This window comes from Sylvia atricapilla, chromosome Z (genome assembly GCF_009819655.1).
Source record: "Sylvia atricapilla isolate bSylAtr1 chromosome Z, bSylAtr1.pri, whole genome shotgun sequence".
Taxonomy (NCBI): domain Eukaryota; kingdom Metazoa; phylum Chordata; class Aves; order Passeriformes; family Sylviidae; genus Sylvia; species Sylvia atricapilla.
This window is the reverse complement of record NC_089174.1, coordinates 53505670-53524435: the sequence shown is the minus strand read 5'-3', so window position 1 is coordinate 53524435 and position 18766 is coordinate 53505670. Positions and strand designations below refer to the sequence as shown.

Below are 18766 nucleotides of genomic sequence, written 5' to 3'. Positions count from 1 at the left end.
TAGGATTTCCAGATATTAAGGCAAGTGACAGTCAACACCAATTTTTAAGAAAAAATTATGCTTTAGTATCAACTAACTTTTCAGGCCAGTATGTTTTATGCTTTGCACACAGCAAAAACATGGATCCAAAAGGCTGAAATGCAAGGCTGAAATGCAAATGGAAATACCATTTTCAAGCTAATTAAGAATTTGATCGTGGTTTATAGAAGATGAGAGGAAAACAGACAACTCCAACACATAGCTATACTAAGAAATGTAACAGTCAAGAGTCTTACCAATTAAACACTTTTCAATGTTTTTCAAGTGCATGAAAAACCCCACTCCCCATTAAAGAAGGCCAACAATATTGATTCTGACAGATGGGATCCTCCTGACATCCTACTGCATGAACTCACACTCCCTCAAGACTTTTATTATTGCAACATTACAGCGCCAAGTAAGTGATCATCTGCAATTACTTCAGCAAATGAAAAAAACAAGTCATTGTTAATGTGGTAATAAACTTTATCTTTCCTACTTGTAAGTTGGCTGTCTTAAAACACATAGAGCAGTTCAATTCTAATAATTAAATTTCAGATGTTTAGACACAAAAGACTCTAACATGAACAGAAGTTTATCTCATTTTCTCTTTCCAAGTTAATGGATGCTTTTTTAAAATTGTAAATGTGGCTGCTCTTTGATATTTTCTCTTAATGGAATAAAAAATGGGTAAGAGAACTTTTGGGTAATTTATCAAAGAAAGTATTACTTTCATCCAGGACTGCTAGATAATAACTGCTAGATAATAACTGCTTCTTCACAAGATGGAAAGAAAGGTGAGCCATCCAGTTTGTCATGTTTATTAAATTCTCCTTTCGGCAAAGTTGCAGATGGATAATGGGTCAACAGTAAAAATGCAGACAAGGTCTCATGGAACTGTTATCATAGAATGCCTGCTTGAGCAGATGATCCAGTGTGGTCCCTTCCAATTTGACCCATTCTGTGACTCCGTGATATTCAGAGATATGGACATGTAATTCTGAGGCTTACCATGTATTTTAAGTAAATAGTAGGCATTTCATTCTTAGTCACAGAATGAGACAAACTATTGTAGTTATCACACTATCAAAATCTGAATATTAAAAAAAATGTACAAAAGTCAAGGTAGTCAGAGATGAACCTTAAAAACACTTAAAACGTACTCTGTCTTTTTAAACTGCAGTAACAGCATCAATCTCAGAACACACTGACTGTTTTAAGGTCTTGTGAAGAAAATTTTAATTTAACAATCTATTCACACACAAACAGATACCCTCACTTATTTTTCTAATAATTTGATTTTTTTTCCACTTGTAATGTAATAGTAAACCTTAAGCAGTAAGGTTTTGCTACACATCACAAGAATGGTTCAACTGTGCTCTAACCAGAGGGAAGGACAAGAGCAACTGAAGTCAAATGGCAGCCTGACATTAAACCTCTGTTCTGTGACAAGTAGAAAGAAAGGCAGAGAACTAAATGCAGGACAGGAAACACCCTTTTCTTCTGAGCCTTTAGTATCACTTCTGTGATGTGTCATTCTTTTGAGACCTTCAGTATATTTCTGGAAAAAAAAAAAAAAAAAAAAAAAAAAAGGAAAAACTTCAGCTACAGAAATAAACAAAAATCTCACCTTGTTATTTTCACACTTGTATGGGATTTTGAGGGTATCCATGGCCTTGATCATGGCCTGCATTGCTGTAAATATATTCTGGTACACCAGTTTTGTAAAGCCCCTTTTATCTTCATCAGAGTAACCTGATCCATGAATGATTCTCATCTGCTTGATAAATGTGCTTTTGCCACTCTCTCCTGTGCCTGCAAGACAAATAAGAAGGATATGCTTTACCCAGTGGACACAAACACAACTTTTTTTGCACAATGCTGACAGCTTGATACTGCATGGCTCAACAGTGTCGAATGGTGCTTGGAAGGTAGCTACAAGGACCAGTTCAGGGTCAAACAGCAGCATCAGTAGCAACTGAAGAACAACTGAATTAATATTTGCATTTTAACAACTAACCTAATGATCAAAATGGAACTCCAAAATATACATATTATATGTGAGTTCATATTTGAAAATATTTTGTTTTTAAAGATGTAATTGTCCAAAACTCTAACTTCATGAGACTTTTAATTACAAAAATTCAGAGAGGAAGAAAAAGAATCTTCCTAGGCTAACTCTCAGGACATTACAGTAATCTGGTATTACAGCAATCTGGTATTACAGCAAGCGATGTATCTGTGTTTTGGTTTTCTGGGCTTCTTTTGCAGGGGTGTCAGCTTGTTTGGGTTTTTAGTTTTGTTGCATTTGTTGGTTTGGTTTTTTGCTCTTTTGTTTGAGGGGGTGCAGTTGGGTTGCAGTTTTGTTTTAAGCTATTCGAACAATAAGAACCCATCACATTTCAATCTCAGAACCATATAAAACCACTCTTAATTAAAATTTGGTTCATATTTATTAATGAGCAGTCACTCGTTCCCTTAATTTTTTTCATGTTTTCTTATACTTTGTACTAAAAAGTTTAAACAAAAGTCTATTGATGAAATATGACTATTTCTCAACTTAAAATTAATACCTGCTTGTTGGAAACTTCACAAAGGTTACAACACAGCATTTTTTCCTTTGTTCCAATTCAACAAGCTCATCTGTAACTACAAGACCTTATCTATATTATCCCTGTGTTTGCTTAAGACGAAGAGTTGAATCTGCACAGCTACATAAGCCCTGTGCTCACTCAGCTACTCAGCTCTGCAGAAAGCAAAATGAATTGCTCAGTGCTGTGTTTTTCAGACTTTCAGCCTGGGCTTTATTTTAATAATTTCTGTAAAGCTTTCATGCCTTGTACCATAATACTCATGTTCAGGACAAAGGCAGCCTTGTAGGCTTCTTAGAAAATATTTTAGGTGTCTGATCAGGAAAGTGTGTTTCACAGCAGTGCAGTTTACACAAGCAACCCTTAACGATTTCTGAGATAGCACACACTGCAAAATCCAAGCCTCTAAAAACTTCTGCCCTTACCATGAGCATACTTTTGAAACCACCAATCCCATTTCCTGTACATATATAATGAAGTTCTAATGCAAGTTTTCTTTACAGACACATTCCCAGAAAATCAACGATGTTACATACTACAGAATCAGAATGGTTTGGGTTAGAAGGGACTGTAGAGATCACCTAATCACAATACCCCCTTGTCATAATCAGGGACTTCTTCCATTAGACCAGTTTGTTCAGAGCCCCATCTAACCTGGCCCTGAACACTGCCAGGCATGGGGCATCCACAGGTTCTCAGGGCAACCTATGCCAGTGCCTAACCACCTTCGCAAGTAAAGGATTTATTCCAATATCTAATGTAAACCTGCCCTCTTGCAGTTTAAAGCCATTCTCCCTGTCCAATCACTACGTGCCCTAGTAAAAGGCCCTCTCCAGCTTTCTTGTGGACGCCATTAGGTAACAAAAGGCGGCTAGATCATCTCCCTAGAGATCAAGACACTGACTGATACCAACTTGTGCTTTCTACAGCCCCATCTGTTCACTAAAGAGCAAGTTAAAAAATACACCGTTGCAATTCTTAAAATTTTTTAAATTTTTTAAAATTTTACCTATTTACCATGATAAACAAAACCCACACTGGGTAATAGTCTGAACAGGACCCTTCAGTGGGCCCGTTTTTTCACCTGGTGAAAAGAAGAAAACCTGAAATTATATAAGAAAAGACATCCTCTGAGAGGATATAAATGCCTCATGGGCTTTGTTAGCCACTGCTTCCACCACCAGCATTCTACAAACACCTCTAGCTGATACAAGATGAGAGCAAATGTGAAATGGCAGTTCAGTGGATCAGCAGAATGGACCAATGGGGGACAAAATTATACTGAGACAAATTTTCTGCTACATACTACTGCACATTTAAATTAGTCAAGTCAGTTCTCTGAAGCCAGATGCATAGTATCTTCTCATCTGTAAGAAGACTGCTGAGGCTAGACAATGTACATGAATCTCAGTCATAATCAGAATACCATCACCACACTCCCTTAGTCTTTTAAAAAACATGACTTTTAACTTTCCCCTGTCCCCCTCCCCTACCCATCCCCCCTCCAACCTAATTTAATTCCTTTCCTAGTATTTAGGTGAGAATTGAATATTGTGACTGAATAAAACCCCACACTCCTGATTCAAGCACATAGCTTGGTTGGTCTTTTAAAACTTTTTCCCAAATAAACTCAAACTAATGAATGAAAAAAGATTAACAGTCTTCTAAAAATAATAAAGAAATGTCCGTAACAGTGAACTCCTGATCAGTTATGACACAGAGGATTATAAAAATTTGTAAGAGCTTAGCATCTTAAAACCAGAAAATTTCTGAAAACCTCTTGGTTTTTTTTCCTTAAAATGTTAAGAGCAATAACTATTACTGCACCATCAAGAATTTTACAACCAGAGATCTGAAAGTACTTTTAGCAGTATTACATCCACAAGCAGAATCAGGAAAGAAGTCAGGTTGCTTAAATGCAGAGTAGATCCTTATGCATGCACCTGTATGTACATATATCCATATCATGTACAATTTAATGCATTGTTGCTATTTCTCCTGGTACACATCCTGAAAAAATCAAGCTACAGAATGCAGAAATGCAACATTCTTTGCTCTGTGACATCTACGGAAAAACTTTAAACATGGATAATTTTATATAGGTGACAATGCAGCTACTGGCAGAGAGGTTTCAGAACTTGTGGTGATTGACAAAGAAGAGATGGGAGACTAATTTAAAAGTAAGACAACCGTAGAAGCCTAAAATGACAAGCCTTTCTTTCATGTGCTTGTGCTATGCATACCTGTACTTGTTTTTGCATTTCTCTAGTATCTTCAGATCAAATACAAGACTGTTTTTTAACTAAAGCAACATACCATGCTCTAAGCAAAATTCACTCTGGCACCTGTTAAACAAACACTGCTAAACTACACCTGGTGGTGTTTTTTTCCCAAGTTTGATCAATGAAGAGGCAAGAAAAACACGCTATTTTATTGTTCGAAATTTTATATTCAAATTAGATAGAAGAGGATATTCTTAACATGTAAGGAAGAAGGAGAAAGCCATTGAAATCCACTACCCTATTAGTCACCGTATGCACATATTTACTAGGAACTGTCAAAACAACAGTGTGTACACCTGCAGAAAACTGGCTTTAATCTTGGAGCTTGGATGCAGACAGAAAGCCTAGAAAGTGGACAGAAAACCTGGAAATTGAAGATTCATGGGTCAGAGTGGAACCAACATAGATGAGCAGAACCATCCTATAACCACAGTTTCATCAAACACTCAGATAAAGCAGTCAGTTGTACACTGTCTCACAGATTTACAGAAAAGGGGAACAATCAATCTCATCAGATAGTAAGTAGCAGAGTAAGTCCCAAAAGGAGTAAGAGCTAAAACAGTAATAGAGAGGTATGCACAGGAAGAAAAATACTTGATTTCACTTAAAAGATGCATTTCACTTGGAAGAGAGTTTTATGTCCTCTACCCTATTACTAATTCAGTGACAGAGAAAACAAAACAAACAAACAAACAAAAAAATATTTGGTCTGTTGCTGTTCCAGCAGTGGAATGCAGTGGGATCACATTTCTGCTGAAATCAAGTATGAAAAATGAAATGGCTAAATGAAAAAATAAAACTGTGCAGAATTCAGGCCTTGGACCAGCTTGGCTTTGTAAGTGACAAATCAATTGAAATGTATCATGGAATGCATGAGATCCTCCTGGGAGCTGAAGCAAAGAAGCCAGTCTGTCCTACCACAGAACAGCAGCTTCCAGGCTCACACTTCAAGGCTACTGTTGGGAGGGATACTTGGTTGGCAAGAGTCTGTAGCAAAACGCACTGAGGAGGAGACAAAGTTCCCAGCTTACTCTGTAACATGTATCTGGATAAGAACTAGAGTATCTCTTCTCCATCAAAGAAGGCAGCAAGGCTAGCAAAAAAAGGTGGCTCCCACACAAATAGCCCAGTCCATCTGATGTGCTAGTCATAGACGGAGGCAGACTGCGTTCCTATCTTCCTATCTTATGAAGAGACCTATCCAACAGCCTTGACCACTGCCTCTGTCAACAGCTGCCACAACTGAGTTGACCTCCTTGAAGCTGGCACAGCTATTGCTCAGGCAGTCCTTTCTAAGTGTAGACTGCTAGTACTCTATTAACTTTTTTTCTATACTGCTTAAAAAGAATTATCTCCATAATATTGTATCACTGTATCATACCTCTGGAAAGATACATAAGTACTAGCCTACACCTCCAACCAATTTATACTACTGTAAGTTAATAACTGAAACTGACCATTTTCATCTTGGTCATAAAAACGCCAAAGAATTTAAGTGACAACTCATCCAGAGACATGAACAGAATTCCTGCAAGGAATTACCAGTCTCGATAATGCATACAGTAGGCATATTTGTACTTTTCATAAAATGAACAGTAATACCATTGTATTTTCCTTGTGTGATTATCCAACTCCTTAATTGACATTAATAGATTAAACCATACAAGAGTTGCTTGATATTAGGAACGTTTTCAATGGCAATTCACTTAGTTACAGAAAAGCCTATGAAACAGGAAACCATCTCAAAATTCAAGCAAAAAAAGCCAGAAAGAAAACTAAGGCATCCTGAAGTCTGTTCCTTTATCAATAGCACCATGTTTTGCAGTTATGTTAAAACCTGAACAGAATAACTACAAAAAACTGCTAAATTAGGTGAGAACCTCAGTGATGGCTTTTTGAGATTTAATAATGAACAGATTTAAGTTATGAACCACTTAGGAAAAAATGGGAGAAGGGTACATATTATTCTACTGTGAAGTGCTTGCTCCACTGATGGAGTATCTTTAATTTAAAATCACTACATAATCTTCTTCCTTTTTTTGCTTACAAGCCACATTTGCATATTTCATTTGCTTTAATAAAAAAAAGCAAGCATATAATCATTTCACCATTCACTAAATTATCTCTCCTGTATCATTTTAGTAATTTATAAACATTTCATTTAGATGACTGTCAATATTCTACACAATATTATTTAATGAATTCCTAATGTACCAACAGAAGCGTCTGGCAACATGAGAAAAGATTTATTCCAAAAAAGGATGGATAGCATTTTATGAAGTACCTCATGAAGTAGATAATTACCTCAAATAAGAAACATGAAACATCTACATTCATGTAGAGCACTTTGTTTCATGAATAATATTGAATGTCTTAAATATTTATGAAAAATTAAGCAAATGTTATCCATTACATATATTACTCAAGTTGTTCCATCATTTCCTTCCCTACACTATTGAAATCGTATCAACCATCTTCCTTAAAAAAAGGGAAATAATACCTCCCATTATGTGAACAGCTAGTCTAAGTGCTTTCTACAGCAGAAAAATCCTCTTACAAATTTAATTTGGTTGTTTTTGAGACAATAATAAAGTTAGTCATTCAAGTGCAGCCACAAAACTTAAGAGAAATAAAACACTTATCCTCATTGTAAAAGTGGTGCACTCAAAATTGTTCAAGTGACTACTACTATAAAGCCTAAGACAGATACTGAATTACTGAAAAACTGAAAGGAAATGGAAGATACAATTGAAACGTGAAATTCAGTTGATGTTCTGCAGCTTCTTAACTAATGTTAATTCAAGCTTTTTCATGAACAGAACCTCAAACTCTTTTACAGCAAATGCAGTTAATCAAATACAGCTTTGTGCCAGATAAAACTACACTGCAAAACTACTATTATGCGGCACAGCTCATTACTCAGTCAGCATCCTCTTCTCTCCACCTTCAATTCAGAAAAAAACCCAAACCCAACCAACCAACCAACCCACCCGCCCCAAAGGAGTAAGCCCTCCAGATCAAAACAACCAAACAAATCAACAACAAAAAATACCACTGGCACCTAAGGCCCCACCCAACAAAACAGAACTTCCTCCTTATCTTTTACAGGTACAAACAGACAATTTTCACCATTTTAGAGGTATCTTTTTATGGTTTAGGTGTAATTCAGAAACAAGAAAGCAAGAGAAGAGATGAACTGGGTGACTTCACAGAGGACAAGTAATTCCTCAAGAATTCACACAGCTTTGTAAATGGGTACAAAGCAGGACAGGATCCCACCTTGTGTGACCCACTCCTCCCATCTCCAGAAAGAATCCCTCTGACAAACCAGACTCCCTAAAGAGAATCAACACTTTCCACTCTCTGCATTATTTCCCATTTCATACGGTTTAGATCAACTTAGACAAATTCTGCCTAAAGGACTTATATCTGCAGAAAAAAAGTCACAAATCAAATTTCACTCTCGGAAGTACTTTCTTGATGTTACTCACAACTCAACCGAACAGCAAACTGTTTACAATGAGTCTGTTGGCCACTGCTGTTCCATGGAAATGTTATAAACAAAACCAGAAGCAAACATCAGCATTCATAAAAGAAGGTATCATACAAACTCTTACCTTCCCTCCACAGAGGAAAAGCAAAATCTGTCTTTAGAAACTTGTGATTAATTTCAAATGAATGTCTGTGCGAGGGTGTTGGTAACCAAACTCAAGTAGATTCCAAAGCACAAGCAATTGAATTGATAATTTATTACCTTCTTCGAGATCAATACAGTATACAATTATCTATAAATCAACATATATGTTTCCTGCAAGCTATTTATTAAAAGAAAACTATAGTAATATGCTGACTGCCACCCGATTTTCTGTGAAAACAATCTTAACTACTAATTAAGCTAGAGACTGGGTTTAGGTTTTAAATCTTTTATGTTTCCTTTATATTCCACCTACAGTTCTTCACCTCTGCACCTAAGGTGGAATGAAAATGATGGGCTGAGAGGTCATACAACCCTATATATCCTGCAGGTCTCCGGGAGGATTCTCCAGGAATTTCAGTATGAAATTTAAGTTTCCCTGCATTGCAAGGTAAGGTTTGAGTTAACTCTAAACTTCTATTGAGGAAGATACTTAAAATTTAATTATCTAATAACTCTTTCAAGTTTCTTTTACCTTCTGTTACTCAGAGGGATTATGAACAGATAAACACAACTCCTCCTCCTAGCAATTCTGAGAGACACTATTTCAGGGACAGTATAAACCACTGTGACTAATCAAAAGCAAGGTTAAATACTGGTAGCATTCATAATTGCAATAGTTTTCCTTTATTTTTATTATGGAATGGAATAAAATATCTTTACTACTTTAAACCCTATGTCTTCAGAAAAAGTGAGCTTTAACTCTAAGATACCACAACAGAGTTCGTTTGACCATTTGTGTTTCCCTCATGCCATGGGCCAACTTTCTTCTACCCTAGAGAAAACTGCAAAAGGTGAGTATTTCTCTCTTGATATGTTCTATCATCAAACATAATTATCATGCACATGAACATACCAACAAAACAACAGCTGTATTTACCAAGCACACAAAGCATTACAGTTTGCATGTTCTGCTTTCTTAAGGTATAGTTAGAAATTCTGTGACCTGTTTTCTAACCTGTGTTTGAAAGAAGTATTGTAGTATTCAGAGTATACTGGATGTGCATTTGCATCCATCTGAAATAGCAATATAAACCAGTATATTAAGCTATTTGTTTATTTTTAACAATATGTTAGTAACAACTAAGTGCAAAAACATGAAAACACCATTTCCAAAGTGTTTTTTAAAAATATTTACTCTATTCTATGTTTATGAGCTCTATTTTGAAAGCCTGCTATAAACTTTTGACCTACCACTCATACAAGAAAGCTCCATCCAGAAGCTGAACACATACCTACAGTATTTTCTTTCTTAGAATGGAAAAATGCTTACAAGTGAATTGCTTTGCTATACCAAAACTAGTATATAAATATGAATTTACTGAAGTAATATGAATAATAGAACATTTGTTATGATCAAATATTCAGGTCAAGTAGTACTTCTGACAGTAAACACTATTATCTGAAATTAAAGACTAAGAACAGCAACTGTTTTGCAGCATTTTGGTACATTTTTTCCTCAAGAATGGTTGGTTACTGCTTCTAAGATTGATATTCACTCCAGTTCCAAGCTTTACTCTAGATATCATGAAGCACTCCTTCCAGGGCAAAAATACAGATGAATGAACATAAAATCCATTTGCTTTTCCACATTTTTTTATGTCTTTCATTCATGACGAAGAAAGAACATTTTCATATGGATTGAGATGATTTAAAAGTAAGGAAGAAAAGCAAATCATGCTGGTTCTTCTTACACATGAAGAGAATAAATAATATTTTTTCCACTAAGCTATTTGTGATTTTTCTGTGTTATATTATGTACTCCTAAGGAAGACATTGAAGCTGTTCCCTTGGACTCTTCTGCTTGTGCTTTTTTGCTGTTCATGTTTCAGAGCTCTCCATGACCTCTGTACTAGTATGGTAACACGACAGCTGTATCTGAATACCTAATTAGACAAGAGTCAGCTTACCAGTATAACTATCAAACTTGCACTAGAAACAGAAAGGAACTACATATCAAATGTTGGTATGCAGACACCTGTCAGATAGCTTCCTACATCCATTCACAAGCGGCACTAGACATGAGACAGAGGCTTCTTTCCAGGCTCAAATATACTCCTAGCACTAAAATGATGAAGTAATTTTTACTTCAGTCTAACTACACACAAACAAGTACAAAGTGCAGGTCTTTCAAGCAGAGCTCTGAAATGACTGCAGTAAGGATCAGCTTAGGTAATCAATAGTTTTTTAATACTACACCTTTCAAGTCTATGACACCTTGTGTATCTTTCTGGTTTCCTAGGGGAACACATCTTGATCATAAATGAAATATTAAATGGTATAAGTGAAAGTCTTACTGTAAGTATTTTCTCTAGCATTTAACCCCTATCTCTCATGCCTCTGTGAAGGTGATGCTTCTCCTTCCCTAGGGAGACTGAAGACATTATGGTAACTTAAATCCATGCCCACCTGGTTTCAGGCCCTCTCACTGAATGAGCATCCATTTCACTCCCATACACCACCAACCCAGTTACTCCATTCAGGAAATCATTGTCATTAAACTGGAAGGAGGCTGGGGTGGGGGGAGCTCAGTCATTTTATAAGGAACAAAGAAACCTCCTAACAGAAAACAGAATGGGAAAGCAGCTTCAGCAGACATAGGTTGCTGGGAGAGCAAGAAAGGAGGTAAACTGAGGAGCACAAAGGCAAGTTCAGTGCAGACACTGCTTTCCAATCAGCAGCTGTGAGTAGCCCTCAGAAGAAATTCTGCCATCTCCTACGAGGCAAAGCTCCTCCTGGCCGGCCTTCACCCCATGGGCATGCAGGGCTGTGGAGCCCAGGGCTGCTCCTTTTGACAGCCTCCTTACATGTGCAAGTTTCTCAAAGGCTATTTAGCAACCATTAAAGATACTCTGTCCCCAAAAGACGTGTCTCTTACTACAGGCAGTGTTCCCACGTCTCTTCACCCTCAAGGCACATACAGTCCAGCAAGGCTGACAGACCATGATAAGAAGATCTGGCACAGCAACTGTACAGTAAAAATATGACTTCGTATTTATTTTGATCCCACAAATACTGTGAGACACTCAAACGCTAGGTTTGTGCTCCTCTTGTTCCTACATTCACAGTGTTGCTCACAACTTTTATGTGTTTCTCAATGCACACTGGCAGGGGTGTGCACATACACAGTGAAATGCAGGTGGGCTCCAAGGCCGAGCCCATTATAAATCCACCCAGAGGGAAGCACAGCTCCAGATACTGTGGCACATTTCCTGCAGCTTACGGCAGATCATCCTTAACCTGAGAGTGCTTTTTGACTGTTGCTTGCCCTGGAGAGTCACTAGTTTTTGAGGGGTTTTGCTGTTCTCTTCCATTTTATGTCTTCTGAGGCATTGCAAGAAGCCATACACTAATTAAGCAGCTCCTCCAAAATAAAAGTAGACCCCTTGGCACACTTTTTCCTCCTACAACGAGAGAGGACCTGGGCAAGTCAGCTCATTAGCTGGATAGGTGTGACACAACTGCTATATTACCGTAGCTCTTTTTTCAACCATTCCAAATCTAGCAATTTTGGAATAATACCAATAATGATTGAACAAATCATGTTTTAATCATGTTCCTTGCTTATTTTAATATAAATACCACCTATGCACATAGTTGCATGTGCATACATACACACATGAAGTGACAAAGGCTCTAAAGACATAAATTTACCACTGGCACTCTCTGAATTTAAGAAATCAGGTCAAGGTTAGTATTAACAAAGAACAATTTTATAATTAAAAAAATATAATTAGATTATCCAACCCCCCCACTTTTTGTTAAAAAAAAAAAAAGGAAATTGAATAGCTAAGTTCTGAGAGGACATCCTTGCTAGCTTTACACACTACATCATATAGGTACTTCAATTCTTAGTACATGACAGAAATTTAGCATTCTTTTGAGATGCTGCATTTGCTCAAGCAAATAGATGAAAAACTGAAAAAAAACTTTAAGCTTGGGGAAAGTGAGGGATGAAACTACCAGGTCAGTAAGAAGATGGACTGTCACAGTCAGTAAGCACAGAGACAAGCAGGCAGATTTTACATACAGTCAAAGCATGCATACCGTTTAAAGCATCGCTTTGGTATGGCTGAACAGAGTGACATTCTAATGTTCTGCTTCTCCAGCAGGGAAAGTCAAGAGGCAGCACTCTGAAGTACCACATTGTCACAGAGGCAGCATCCACGGTTAGTGCCCCTGCAGACTGCCCAGACAGGGCCCAGCTCCCATGCCACTGACCTGCTCAGCTGAGCAACTTCAGCAGTTCAAAGGAAGAGTTTCCAGTCACATCTCTGACATGCCAAAACAGACAGCTACAGAACTCTTGTTCTCTTCAAGAGAAGCTTCTGATCCTCCTTATAATAACCCAGTTGCTGAAGTTACATATTTCTTAAGACCTGATTATATAATCTGATTATATACCAGATTATTATCTACTCTGAAAGTTCTTAGATATTTTTTGTATTTTTATTTACTTTACACACGTACTATAAACAAAGAATGCATAGATTAATAAATAACTACTTTTTACTTATCAAGGTAATAAAACTCGTAAGATAATGTCGATCAGAACCCAATTAGTTGTGGATAAGCATCATGCCTTCCTGAGTCACAGAAAAATACTGTTTTGCTGGATACTCTTACAATATTAGAAGAAATCTCCAGAAATCCATAAACAAGATGGCGTCTAAGATATAACTATCTTTTTTTTACTCAACTGATCTTTTTTTTACTCAAACATCAGCTGCTCTAGCCAACAACATGTACCACCTAGACGTGGATATGTAACTTAGGAAATGCCACCTCCTTTCCTTCCTAGAGTCATCTCATTGCTCTGACCACTTCTGAAATTGCATTTGGCTTTCTGTTTAATTAAATAAAGTTCACACGCTTTTAAGTAAGTTATTTCCATTATAGATCCTGGGTCATCTGAAAGAAAGTTCTAAATTCACTTAATATCCTTAGACATTATGTCATGGTGAAAGGTCCTTGTTTTATGAACATTCATGTAATTCTGGTTTTCACTTTTTGTACTTGCTTCTGGTTTCAAAAAGAGTAAATTGAATATACTTTTAGCCACTTCCAGTGCTATGGTGAAACATACTCAGCATGATAACACTAAGAACCTATTCTTGTTCTTATTTAATACAACAAAGCAATAACAAATTTAACTGTCAGGGCAAAGAACTGTAACACAATTGCAGTTCACACAGGCATGAGGTGGCAGGGTGAAGGACTACTTTCTGTTAGCCATTATTTTTCTTTCTAGAGCAAACTTTTCCTTTGAGGAAATAAACATTTATTTAACACATGACTCCTTTGCACAATAGTCAAGTAAGAAGTATTTGAATCCAAATTTTTATGTTTTAGGCTATTAAAATGTTATCCAAGTCAACATTCTTTATATATTTTTCTAAATTATAATTTCAGTTCAGCTAAAAAAACCCACAGCCAAACAGCCAAGTGCATATCCAGCTGTCACCACAAACCACAGTTAACTATTCAAAGCTAAACAAGAATTTACTCACAACACAATGGTATGATACTGAAAGGTGACTCATTATATTTGGCACCTCTGTATTTACTTCTACCTTTGCATCATTCTTTTTATACCCTTGCAGTAACAATAAAAAACAAAACTAACCACCCCACTTATTCTGGACTTACACAGGCCTGCAAATGTAAGGAGTCCCTGTCCATGAAGATGTGGAGGAAACATGGCACGAAATTCATTCAATTCACCAATTTTTAAAAAATACTTTTTTGGAAAAAAGTAGCCTCTGATCCCTTTTGTATAGGGTTGGACTGTCTAAAAATCTATCATGAAAATCTCTCAGAAGTCCAACAGAAGATATTAAAGATGTTCTTTTTGTTATCAGGCTTGTTCTAGGAGAAAGAAAGGCAGGCAGAATGAAACTACCTGCAATAGTTTACCTGCCACACCTTTTGGATGCTAAAAAAAAAAATCCCCATGTCATAACACCCCTATTGCTCTAAAGGCTTTGAATCTTGTGAAATAGAAGTTAATTTTACAGAGTACAAATGCTGAAAACACTAACATTTTTCAAAACAAGAAGAAGTCTTGAGACAAACACCAATTTCCTACACTAATATCACCATTTCTAACCAACAGACCCGTCCACACAGCTTTTGCTACTGTTGTGCATAATTTGCAAAATCACCACCAAGCACAAAGGTGCATGTCTTCTCCCAAACCCTACAGCAGCTGTCCAGCCTCATCCTGCAGGTTACTGCACTGTGCAAGCCAGGAGAGGAGAGCTCCATGCGGCAGAAATGATTTCTGCCTGGGACATGATGGTGAGAGCTGCCAGCCAGCCCTCCTCAGCCAGGCAGAGCTTGGCCCTTGGGAAGGGAGTATCAGGAAAAGAGCCCTTCCTCCTGTCAATGAGTAGAAGGTGACAAGGCAGTTCCTTACGAAGGTCATGGTGCAGAATCATTTCTGGAGAGTTTTAAGCTCCCACCCCACCCTTCAAGTACTAGCAACATGGAGCCATTTTGCTGCCATCACACTGGTGAGCAAGAGGTGTCTGCAAAAGAACAAGGCTGACACTTTCAGCACCAGCAGGCAATCCTTAGTCCACCCTTCACAACACTTTTGTTTTCAAGACAATGGGAAGCAGAAAACAAAGTGACAGCCAGGGAGTTCTGAACTATCCTTCTTTTCCCCTCTGGTCAGTTGTCAGGTTTTGGGATGTTTTACGGACTCCAGCTGTCTCATTTGTCATAAAAAAAAAAAAGCTGCTTCAACATCTGTACTACCCTACAGATCCAACCACCACTGGAAGCCTTTGAGCATTAGTAAATGGTTAAGCATTGCACCCTTCCAGGCTGTTGAATCACATGTACACATCCAGTACAATCAACACCTCACACTAATCACAAATTATCTAAACCACTTATAACACTTAAAAAGTTGTCTGCCATGAAGAAGATACAGGCAATCTTCTCTTTTAACATGATCTCCAAAATCATATAGGCATTCTGACATTTACTGTACAAGGAAGGATGCTGGTCCTCTAATCTCTGCCACATGGGAACAAGTCCCATAAAAGGCAATTGAAGAGCTTGGGGATGCTCTTTAATGTGTAACAGCTCTGGGAAAATGTTATCTACCAAAATCTAGGTTTACCAACTCCGATAAAGCAATTAAGTTAACTAAAATATGTAGTTAAAGACTACTTTCTCTACTTTTATGGCTGATGAAGAATAAAGGTATGGAATTGTGTTTTAGACAATAGCTCAAGAGAATTCTGGTGCCCTGTGTCATTCCCTGAAACAAAATCTAAGATGAATGCTTCTGCTCAGATAAATATGAATCCACTTTTCCTGTCATCAGAGATAACTTTTTTTGTTGGTCAAGTTTTCTCACACCATCTTAACAGCTTTTTTTATTTCTAAAGATGAAGAAAATTAAATTTTAAAGCCTTCTGCACAGGTTTTCAGAAACTAGCACTTTTGTCAAGTATCATGTAACTTCAAACTGTCACAGTTTTTGTTTCCCCAACAATAAACCACCTAAGTAGAAATTAAGAGAGAGTTTCCTACACTTAAAAATGAAATTTCCAAACTGTGAAAATCACAAAAAGAGAAATTTGAGTTGCAAGTGCAAAATTGGTTCTGCAATCTAAGTTTCCAGCAGAAAAAAAGAGCAAATTAACACTAATTGCATAAAAATATGAACTTTTACACTATGCAGCCTACAGTCAATAAGTAAATTCCAACCACCAGAACTAAAAAAAATTGCAAACCTTGCTGCAACTAAGAGGACCAAAGGTATGTTCAAGGTATGTGCAGGGAAAACCTCTAAACAACCCACCACCACTCCCCAGCTTTGCAACCGTTACTTTCTTCTATATACTGACTCCTCTGATGTCAGTAGTAAAGACAAATCCCTCGTATTTCAAAGAAATTAAGTTACTGAAGAGCTTGGGGAAAGAAATTAAAGACAGTGATAATGACCTCAGGAGAGGTTAATTGTACCCCTCCCCTACTCTTCTATCCTGTGATCCTTACTCTTTAAGTAGTCCCAAGAGATTACTGCAAACTATGCCCTTATTAATATAAATGATGGTACAAAACTGAGAGTAGATATGAAGAATACTGTACATCCACTTTAATAATTTTAGAAGTATTCTTGAAAAACAAGGGATAGGAATAAAGAGCATCAAATGTTTTCCAAAATTCTCTGCCTATCACTTAATAACCCAAGTACTTGAAAATTTTCTTAAGATGGTGAGAGTCTAAGAACAATGACGTGACCAGTTACCTTGTATTAGCTGCTCCACAGTGGTTTTTGCAGTTGCTTCAGTTATGTGTAAATGTTAAGTTTTATCAAACTCATTTGTTGGTCCTTTTTAATTTCAGAGAACCCTGCTGCACTAAATAGCTAATTAGAAGATTAAATACCTTTAAACATTGTCCTAAAACATGACTTCACCTATGTTAGACCATATTACCAAATGAAGATAAAATTAATTGAAGAATGAAGTCTATAATTTTATACTAACTTCTTATTTTTTAAACTGAAGTATCAGATGAAAGTAGCATTACATTTTTACTAATTCTCTGATTTTATTCTGCTGCAGCTCTGCTGTTACAAGTTTATTATAAATGTGCTCTTTAACTTCTACTTGAGAAACAATCTTTTGACAAGGTATTTTCTTACATCACACAACTAGGTGTACAGGTCATGATCCCATTCCTTCTCAACACAGAGGTGAAACATATATTTACCTGAATGAGAACATTTCAGCACAGTGTGGTTACACCTGTTGTGGGTGATGTACTAGTCCTCTGAACAGCTCCTTATGAATGTGTTTGTTACTGCTGTTAATTCTTATTACAAAAAAGATCACTTACTTATTCTATTTAGGAAATAATCAAACAGACCAGTTATTACTGACTCATTACTTAATTACTTTTAAACATTACTGGTACCTAACCAATAAGCACCAATTAGCACTAGTTTCACCATTGTTTTTCTTGAGGTTTTTTTGCCTTACTATAAATCTCATCTGCATGGTAGATTTTACTGAGACTCAGAAAAAAAATCCACATACCATTTTTCTACATGAGCTATCCACCTCAAAGCAGTTATTAAAATGTTATCTTCATTTTGCTTTGAATATTTATTATTTTTAAAACAAAATGCAGTATTATCAGGAATAATCTCAGTGCAGAGAAGGTGCTCCATTCTGACTACATCTACACACACTGTCATTGGGATTTATTCAAAATCCTGCTTACAGGCATTCCATGATGAAACCCATTCCTTTTCAATCCCATACCTTCCAGCAGAAAGTGTGTGAGGCTATCTTCAGTAAAACATAGATGCTGTGACAACAATCCGGGATGAAGTAAGTGCAGATGCAATGATTTGTACATTATACTCCGTATCGAACTCCAAAAACACAAACACTTTTTCTCTCAATACACGACTGCAGGCAATCTAGTATTTGCTAAACTCTGGAAGGCATGTGAAATTTGAAATAAAAGTTCTACATTTTTATAGCCCTAAATACTGCAACCTAAACCCTAAATTAAGTATGTTAAATTCTTCTCTTCCCTTACACAGGTATTTTCTGAATTACCAAGACTGAAAGGCAACCATTTCTATTTCTGTAGAAGAACACTATACAAACTTTATGTTGGAAGGCACCTATAGCACTGGGTTTCAGACTGCATCTAGTGACAGCTACTACATCACCAACATAACTTCCTTGGACAAGGAGTCAGTGCTTTTATGTTAATTACCATATGCATGGCTATTGATTCATATTCAATACTATACATATTATTTGAGACTGTACAACCATAAAACAGACTTATTAAACAAAAAACACTGACTTGACTTTTGCAAGGATGATTGCTGACATAATGCTACCTGAACATATATGTCTTTTTATATATTCTACCAGTAACTTCAGTTAGAACATAATGCATCATATAATTACACTACAATTTGCTTGAACTGATCACCCTTCTAATGAAATATGCTTTCCAAAAAACAAGTTTATACATTTATTAGTTTGCTGCAAAGCCACGATATAAAGTCTGTAATTCTCTTTTATTTGTGAACTTGGACATAAACATTTTGTATTTCCATGTCTCGTAAATTCAGCTAGCAGACTATCTAGCTCCAGATCCAATCCTGCCATATAAGTGGTATTTTACATATT

The 18766-nt window shown here is 36.7% G+C and overlaps 1 protein-coding gene across 1 annotated transcript in view; it reads right to left on the bottom strand.

Moving 5' to 3' along the window:
* LOC136373985 (guanine nucleotide-binding protein G(q) subunit alpha-like) overlaps window positions 1–18766 on the bottom strand; it is a 110943-nt gene that overhangs the window by 69269 nt on the left and 22908 nt on the right. Inside the window, exon 2 of the mRNA XM_066339084.1 lies at window positions 1649–1833. Coding sequence (XP_066195181.1) covers window positions 1649–1833 — 185 coding nt within the window. The remainder of the gene's footprint in view (window positions 1–1648; window positions 1834–18766) is intronic.